The following is a 9409-nucleotide window of genomic DNA, read 5'->3' as shown; positions in this document are numbered from 1 at the left end:
CCACAGACACTTGTTCAGTTCTCAGTGACGCCTCATGATTCATGGGTCGACACATGGGTCGACAGAGTTCATCGCCCCCAGTGGTGAACCATTGAAATTTCGAAGTGTTTCGAAACAGTTATGACGTAATGAAGCCTCGTTTACTGAAATCACGTGACTCTGGCTGTTTGATACACATGTCCATGGTTTGATTTACGCTCCGAACCATTGATTCGGAACAAACGATTCGTGAAGGCTTCGAAGCTTCATGGAGCAGTGTTTTGAAATTGCCATCACTACATTTTGATAGTTGGTCAGCAAAATAAAACAGACGTTTGCCAAATATGTAGGCTGGGTAGTTGTGGGTGAAGATGCAAAGTAAAATAATACGAGACTATATATTTCACAGAAGAAGTTCTCTGCTGTGCCAAACTGACGAAACGGCACGGTCTGATGTTTGGTTGACCAATCAGTGGGAACGGTGCTTTCACACAATACACAACACACAATACCAAAACAAGCGTTTTGTTGTTTGAAAACAACCATGGATTAACGTGACGTCCATGTTGTTTCCTAAAGATTTTGCTTTGTTCAAAAGTATTCCTATGTTACATGTTTTCATCTTTAAAATCTCGTTCTGCAAATTCCGCGGAAGTTTCTTTGCAATTCCTTGAACGGTCTTGATCTGAATTATTAATAAAAAAGATAGCATGTCTTTGAATCTAAAAGCCTGAACAGTAAGTGTTTATGTACGTTGAACTTTACCTAACCAATTGTGAAAATACAATTTACATTTTACATTTTCCTTTTTATTTATTTATTTAGTCTTTATTTTTTAAAATATTATTATTTATTTATTAATTTATTGGTGCTAAACTCCATCTCTGAAGGTGGCAGAAATGCACAATGCATTTGCTTGCCAACCGCCAATAAATCAGAAGAAGAAGAAGAAGAAGACAACCGCCATAACGTTACTGTCAATGCCGCCTGCACAGTTAGCGGCGCTGTTTCGTTTAGTCTCTCACAGACTTTACAATGAAGAAAAACTCATTGGCGTCTTGAATTAATATAAAAGGTTTGTGAGATCTATAATATTATTTATTCAGACGTCCTAAACAGGTGAGCGATAATGCAGGAAAGGGTAAACACTTTCCAGAGTGTTTCTTTCAGTGGGACTGATCAAAGACAAAAGCATCGTGAGCTAAGTTGATCGTAGAGACCTTTGATGACAATAGTTGTATGGTCTACTTAGGCTGATGGCTATGTTTTAAGGAAACGTAGCCCTGAACAGTTAACACGAGCCTCATACTAGTAAATCTAAACCTTACTGTCACCAATATCTCTATCGTTAATGATTTTCAGTTACTAAAACGTAATGAAATAATAAAATGATTGCAATTAAAAGCTCAAAGATGTAATCCAGTACATCACAGACACAGACTGTGAGTGTGTGCCAAAACCTAGTGAGCTGCCTACCTATACTATACATCATTTGTGGGCATATGCATTCTAATCTTAAACCCCAAAATACTGTTTAGTTCATCAGCTCACTATATTTTGAGGCAGAGTTAATATGGTTTATGTGCTGACTGTATACACTGATGTTTTTCTGCAGGTTAGTATGAGTGCTGAAGCTGCAGACCGGGAGGCAGTGACTGGCAGTCGGCCGTGCACCCCACCACAGACCTCCTGGTTTGAGTTTCTGCTTGATCCATCATTATTGGAGCAGCACTTACAGGGCCCTCATCCAGGTATCTTATGCACTAAAAACGGATCATGGAGCTGCTTGCTTGTAAATGAATTAGCACAGTGCCGCTCTTCAGACTATATATACATATTTAAAGGGTTAGTTCACCCAAAAATTAAAATTCTGTCATTGATTACTCCCCCTCATCATCATGTTGTTCCAAACCCGTAAGACTTTCGTTCATATTCGGAAAAAAATATGATTTTTTTGTGAAATCTGAGAGCTTTCTGTCCCTCATAACCATCTATGCAACTGAAACTTTGACGCTTCAAAAAGTTTAGAAAGAGATTGTAAAATTTAATTCATATGAATTGAACAATTTTGTCCAAATTTTCTGACGTGACTCAATCGCTTTTTATGATGAACAGATTGAATTTAGGCTTTTATTCACATATAAACATAATTTATATTAGCAATTATTGTTAATATCAGCAAATATTAACAGAAGCTCAACCAAACCTGCTTGATGCGCGAGAACAAACCTCATTTGTTCTTGCTGAAGCTCAAAAGTGCTGCGTAACATGAGAATGAACCTCATTGGTTCTTGCTGAAGCTCAAAAGTGCTGCGTAACATGAGAATGAACTGTGGTGGAAGTTTTATGATATTCACTGATCTTTAGTAAAATATAGATGATTCAAAGAATGTCACATGTGTGACTCTCACTTGTTAGTGTGAGAAGATTATGTTTATGTACCTGGGAAGGCAGAAGGGAGAGGCACTCCAGAGAACAGACGAACAAGGACCTCTGACCTAGATGTCAGAAGGCCATTTGATGCAGGGGGGGCTTAGTGACGAATCTAAACTAGTGTTATGGCTTCCTTGTCTATGGAAAACTACTGAATGGAAGACTACTGGGGGGATGGCTCTGGGGAAGAAGACCTTGGAAGAGCTAAGGAGATAAAAGCTGGTTCAGTCTGTCTGGGGGTGTGTCACTCTTCTGCACAGGGTAACAACTGTGTATTAGACTGCTCCTATTCTTGCAAGAATAAATATACTTCTATTTTATAATTTGACTCTGAGTCTTCCTTACGCAGTGATGTTTGTTTGATGAATTTTTGCCACAACAGAACCTCATTGGTTCTTGCTGAAGCTCAAAAGGGCTGCGTAATACGAGGATGAACCTCATTGGTTCTTGCTGAAGCTCAAAAGTGCTGCGTAACACGAGAATGAACCTCATTGGTTCTTGCTGAAGCTCAAAAGTTCTGCGTAACACGAGAATGAACCTCATTGGTTCTTGCTGAAGCTCAAAAGTGCTGCATAACACGAGAATGAACCTCATTGGTTCTTGCTGAAGCTCAAAAGTGCTGCGTAACATGAGAATGAACCTCATTGGTTCTTGCTGAAGCTCAAAAGTGCTGCGTAACATGAGAATGAACCTCATTGGTTCTTGCTGAAGCTCAAAAGTGCTGCGTAACATGAGAATGAACCTCATTGGTTCTTGCTGAAGCTCAAAAGTGCTGCGTAACACGAGAATGAACCTCATTGGTTCTTGCTGAAGCTCAAAAGTGCTGCGTAACACGAGAATGAACCTCATTGGTTCTTGCTGAAGCTCAAAAGTGCTGCGTAACATGAGAATGATCCTCAATGGTTCTTGCATGCCAAGCGAACATGCTTGAGCTTCCGTTGGTTTACTTCAACTGATGTGTGAGTTTATGAATATTCATGTGTATAAAAGCCTAAATTCAATGTTCATCATATAAAGCGATTGAGTCTCTTCCGGAAATTTTGGACTAAACTGAGAAAACTCAATTAATATGGTTTTACGATCTCTTTCTGAACTTTTTTAAGCGCAAAGTTTCAGTTGCATAGCTGTCAATCGAGGGACAGAAAGCTCTCAGATTTAATCATAAAGATCTTCAGCTGTGTTTTGAAGATGAACGAAAGTCTTACGGGTTTGGAACGACTTGAGGGTGAGTAATTAACGACATCAGTTTTGGGTGAACTGTCCCTTTAATTAAATGGCAGCCTTTTGGGAATTGATAAGCGCCCAATGCTATATTCCTATTTTGATTATAGTTCGATTGAAAGATACTTTGCCAATGCACTGTCATAAAACACTATGTTAGAGATCTTATATTTTACCATGAGAAGTGTAAAATCGGTTCGGTTCATTTTATGAAACCGTGGCAGGACAATGTAAAGCTCAATGTCGGGAAGACAAAGAAATTCTCTGTTGTTCGAAGGAGATTGCATATTATGTCACTGTATGTCACACTGTTTGGTCAGCTTGTTAACTTGTCTTCATGTCTGCTAATGCTTAAAGGGATACTTCACCGCTGGAAAGATTAATGTGTATTTAAATTGGGTCATGGATGTAGTAGAAAAGTTGGTGCCTTCTAGACTGAGAAAAGCCAGAAAATTTATTTTTGGCTCATGTGGATGAAAGACAACAACTCCCAGAATGCACTTGCTTCATTGCCCTACGAGGCCGCGCCTACCGGTTATCCGGCCAGTATCGAAAGAATTGACACTTGATACAAATAGGTTACTAGTTGACTCGAAACTGAAAAGAGACCATTTTATCGTACATTTCTGTGCCGAGTCTCTTCCTCCTCACCGCCGAGCGGGCCTCGCTCCTCTGCTGCAGCGGCTGCTCCGGCCACCTCTTGTTTCTCCATCGTCCACGGCTGTTCCTCGCTGTGTCGCGGCTCGTGCGAGCGTCGGATTTGCCTGGATGTTCGGCTTTTGGTTTCTGCGGTCACCATTATGTTTACATGCACACCTTTTGTTTCAATCGGACTGAATTTATTCCGATTGGTGAATCTGAATGTAGTGTTTACATGAACACTACACAAGTGATCGGATGATGTGCGTCTTTAGCATTGCTAAGAAAATTTCCTGCGTATTTGTCTCTGTGTGAAGCAGAATGCATAACCTGCAAAGCTGGCACGTATGTGTCCGTGTCAAATATTGTAATAATATAGGCGTAGTGAATGGCGACTGTGGAAAGCAGGAGCCGAGTCCCGGACATTTTGGGCGATCTCGAGGTCTAGTGCGCGGGTCCGATGCTTGTGGCTGCCTGTGCGGGCCGCAGTGCAGCGGGAGCAGTTGCGGATGGTGGGGGAGCGGGAGGCGGCCGGTGTTGTGCCGAATTTCGACCCCCTGCCAAATTATTACCCCCCTCGTTGAAGTCAGTACCTGATTGCCTAATCCTAACCCCACCCTTAATCCTAACCCCTCTCCCACAACTAATCCTAAACCTACCAATGCTAGGGGTGTAATCATTTGGCGGGGGTTGAAATTCGGCACAACACCTGAGCAGCTGCTGCAGCAGAGGAGCAAGACCTGCTTGGTGGTCGGGAGGAAGAGCCCGGACAATCCTGGCCTCTGGACATGTCCAGGAAAAAGAGGACGTATGGTCACCCTACTACTCAGCTTTCTCCACAGAGCAAGAGCCTGTTGAAAAAAGAAAAAAAAGATGGCTGACACTGTTTGTACATTCTGTGAGTGAGATCCCAGCCACTATGGGCGGGTTGAAAACATGAGAAACTAGCTCCTACTACTGGCTGTAATTTTTAGCCTCTGGCCAGAAAATACTCCGATGACGCAAAATGACGATTTTTGCATCATAGGAAGATTTTTTTTCTAAACAAAAATACATAAATCTCTCGTCTGAGGCAGGGAAGCATGGCAATTCGAAAATACTACAGGTTTTCTACTGATACAAAGCTTAATGCTAATCGGTGAAGTATCCCTTTAATGTTTCAGCTGATGCCAAATTAGTTTTAAGCCCCTTCCCTGCAACTATATGTCATAAACAGTCCACTTTTTCACCATCCAAATCTATTCTGCATTGAAAAAAAAATCAAGTCCTGCCTTTAAGTTATTGAATGTGCTGTTTTACCGGTACTTGGATACATCGTGTCAAAATACAAGAAAAGTAAAATTAGCTGCAAATGCTCTTTTATGTTGACAGTTTCCACAGGTCCTCATGTCAACAAAGAATAACGTTCAGATAACCTTAGTTTCCTAACATAAGATTCAGAATTGAATTGTATGTTTTCCACAGATCCATCTCCTGTTCAGCTCATCATTCAGTTTCTTGAGCAAGCCTCCAAGCCATCTGTGAATGAGCAGAACCAGGTCCAGCCACCAGTGGACAACCGGAGGAACCGCACACTGAAGCTAATGGCACTTAAGGTTGCCGCCCACCTGAGATGGGACCTGAACATACTGGAGAAAGGGTGAGTGAAGTTTATAGCAAGTTTACACATTTAGAACAGCCATCCACATAGCAGTCCTTTAGCCATTGAGACCGTGATTTCCACTTACATTTTCTTAAAGGGTCATATGATGCTTTTGTGTGTAATGTATCTGTTTGTGTGTGTATAAGATCTGCAAAGTTACTTCTCCAGACCTGCCAATAAGCCTTGATCGAAGTCCAAATATTACTTCCTCAAATGTCTTCCACAATGCAAAATATTAGTATAATGCCCACCCAAAGCTATACATACAGAAAGACGGCTTCAGTGAATTGTAGTGTTGTCACCATGTTGAGGAGGCACTGTGTGTTTCAATGCATAAGCAAAACCCCTTTGTTTGGCTTTGCGAAAATGGATGAATTTAGGAACCAGTGGTTAAGATTTATTTATATTTCTGTTCCTGAGCAGTGCAACCCAAAAGTTAGCTTGTGTTCAGTGCATTTTACGCAGCTGCTGCACATTTTCTCTTAATTAGAAATACCGGTATATACACTTTAGTATGTTTTTTAAACTGAATTTTATGTTGTCAGTTAAGGACATAAAGTTGTTACAGTGAAGAAGACAAACTAAACTGTTATAACATTGTATCTGAAAGGTAAGAGAGTTACAAAATAAAAACTTAGCAACTTTCTGCTGAAGTCGTGCTTGCAAAATGTTTTCCGAGCGATCTGCTTGATCAACCGCATTTTCAGAATCTTATTCTGGTTCGAACTGATACTGGCGGGAACAACACAGACAACATCATTACTTTGTGTTTACAGTTGCTTTTGAAGCCTTGGAAGCTGAAGATTGCGTTTGTTAAGTGGTGTTACGTTTCTTACACACGCTTGAGGTTTTTGACCAATCACGACCCACTGGGCCAGCTGGCCAATCAGAGCACTCTGGACTTTCCGAAGGAGAGACTTTGGGTGCTTCTCAATTCTTATTTGTGTATCCCCCTTTCCTTTCTCGCTTCCTTTCCCCATAGGAATTGAATCAAGTGAAATTATAAATCCTCACTCCTTTTAGCATCACTTCAAAGCATTGTCACGTAATTATGACTCTACACCACTGTATTTAGCTTGCACGTCGGGATTCTTCAACATTAGAGATAATTATTTATATTGTAACAAAATAACACAATTGTCTATTTTTTTATATGAACAGTTATCATCAATGAATTATTCCCAGTTATTAACGGTTTTTTATTTGTAGTATAGTATTAGTTTAATTTTCTTTAATTTTCTTGTGTTTTGATATAATTCTGCAACTGTCCCATTATAGTAGTTGTAGTTTGACATACACCACAGGGAAGCAGTTTGAAATGTTAATGTGTTGCAAAATAAACCCTGCAGGCATTAACTACAAATATACTGTGTAATCAACACATCAAAACAAATTAACTACAGGCCTACATTAAAGTTATTATCTATTAACCAATATAAGAGGCATTCATTTAAAATGTAAAAGCAATAAGCCATTAAAATAAAGAGACGTAAATAAACATAATTAACTTTGCTGAAAAGTACGTTATACATTGAAATTAAAGGCACTGTCAGACTTATAACCCACATTTACAATAATTTCATGCGTAATACTCACATTTAAGTGCTTGTAATTTCTGCCATGGTTAGCACTTGGTGCAGATGTGAAGGGGGAGGAGAATTTACACGTACGGCAAGTTTAGTTGATAAAACACTTCTGCAAAGGATACATCTGTGTATCCTCGCTCATGACTCAGGAAGCCTCCTCACTCCTCACGGTGCAATTAGAGAGTTGAGATGTCCTACAAGATGGCTGAGCTCGATCGGTTTCCGGGTCATAGGATGGTGACGGAGGAGCGAGGAAACGAGGAGGGATATTGAGAAGCACCCTTTGTAGAAGTGTTTCAGACAGACAGTATGTGAAAAATATGTTTTTTGAACATTAAAGCATGTTCACATATTCTATTACACCCAATAAATAATAATAGCATCATATGACCCCTTTAACATTTTTTAAAGATTGTGTTGGACATTGATATCAAATGGTAAAATAATAATGTGTCTTGTTTTGTCTTTCTGTTTGAATCACAGTTTGACCATTCCTGTACTCAATATGTTATTGAATGAGCTTCTGTGTGTCAGTCGTGTTCCTCCTGGAGTTAAACATGTGGATCTGGACTTGTCCACCCTGCCGCCCACCACAGCTATGGCCGTGCTCATCTACAACAGATGGTCAGTATGGCGTTTATTTGTATGTCACAGCTTAGGCAGGGTTAGGTAACTATTTATAATGTATGGCTGCGTTTCACTTCGAAGGCTTCCTTGGAGGTCGCATTTATCGGCCATGAACATCATTGAGGCTGTTTATTTTCAGAAAAGTTACCATTACATTCCAAAGTAAAGGAGAAGATGACCGTAATTTACGTTTTAAGAGCATGCGTCACAATAGTCAAGTTTGTTTTTCCTGACATTCTCCATGATGAATACGCAGCCTTCGAAATGAAACGGCTTATATTTATAGTTCCATGTTGCTCTTAGCAATAAGTCAGTAATAAATGAACATAATATTAATTATTAACAGGTCAGTAATGTATAGTCAGAAATCAATATTAATTTATAAAATATATGATTGAAACTAGGGGTGTGATCACGATTTTTGATCGTGGAAGATTCAAATGTCTCCATGATCTGCTTTTGAAGAAATATCATAGTATTGTGCTATAGATTTTATCAGCTGCAGTTCTGGCGCCTCCACCTCAACATATTGTACAAAGCGACTTACATTCACATCACATGTTAATGCAAAAGTAGAGTTACACTCACAAAACACTGCAATTCACAAAATCATTTGCATGTGCTTTAAAGCCTTGCTGGTTAAACATTTAATTCATGTGCTGATGCGCTGTTTTAACGTGTGCTTTTCTGAGCGCATACACTGGCAAACAGCGCCTGATTACTGGACTTAGTTATCTTTCGAGTCTTATTGCTCTTACTACACTTTTGCTTACCGGTATGTCTAAAGTGTAAGCAAAGTAAACATTTGAGAGAAAATTGGATGCATGTCTGTATATTAGTTACATGCAGGACTTAAAGTGACAGCAGCCTAATAGTAAACTTACTGCAGCTTGTTCCTAGTTCTTAATAAATTGTCTTTATTTACTCACTCTGTTGTTCCAAACCTGTATTCATTTATTTGTTGTGCTGAACACAAAAGAAGATATTTAGAAGAATGTGGGTAACCAAACAGTTACTGGTCCCCAGTGACTTCCATAGTGTATTGTTTTCCTACTATGGCAGTCAATGGGGACCAGCACCTGTTTGGTTACCCACATTGTTCAAAATAACTTTTATTTTCAACAGAAGAATGAAACTCATTCAGGTTTAAAACAGCTTGAGAGAGTAAATGATGAGAGAATTTTTGTTTTTGGGGGAACTATCCCTTTGATTTTCTCTGTCTTTTGTTGTTTCATTAACATTAGTCACTGCTCTTGAATTAAGAACTTTAATACAGTAGATT

General features: G+C 39.5%; 1 protein-coding gene across 3 annotated transcripts in view; it reads left to right on the top strand.

The window, feature by feature from the left end:
• The first annotated feature begins 610 nt into the window (after positions 1-610).
• The window catches only part of ints8 (integrator complex subunit 8), a 60261-nt gene continuing 51462 nt past the window's right edge, over positions 611-9409 (top strand). Inside the window, exons 1-4 of one of the 3 annotated variants that reach the window (XM_079590624.1) lie at positions 611-716; positions 1595-1730; positions 5737-5911; positions 7984-8124. In XM_079590624.1, coding sequence (XP_079446750.1) covers positions 1601-1730; positions 5737-5911; positions 7984-8124 — 446 coding nt within the window. In that variant the 5' untranslated portion in view covers positions 611-716; positions 1595-1600. Of the gene's footprint in view, positions 717-867; positions 1099-1594; positions 1731-5736; positions 5912-7983; positions 8125-9409 lie in introns of those variants that run through there. The other 2 variants (XM_079590622.1, XM_079590623.1) reach the window with 2 other exon arrangements.

This window comes from Phoxinus phoxinus, assembly GCF_949152265.1.
Source record: "Phoxinus phoxinus genome assembly, chromosome: 19".
Classification (NCBI taxonomy): Eukaryota; Metazoa; Chordata; class Actinopteri; order Cypriniformes; family Leuciscidae; genus Phoxinus; species Phoxinus phoxinus.
The sequence above is the reverse complement of the archived record's forward strand: the minus strand, read 5'-3'. Positions and strand labels throughout refer to the sequence as shown.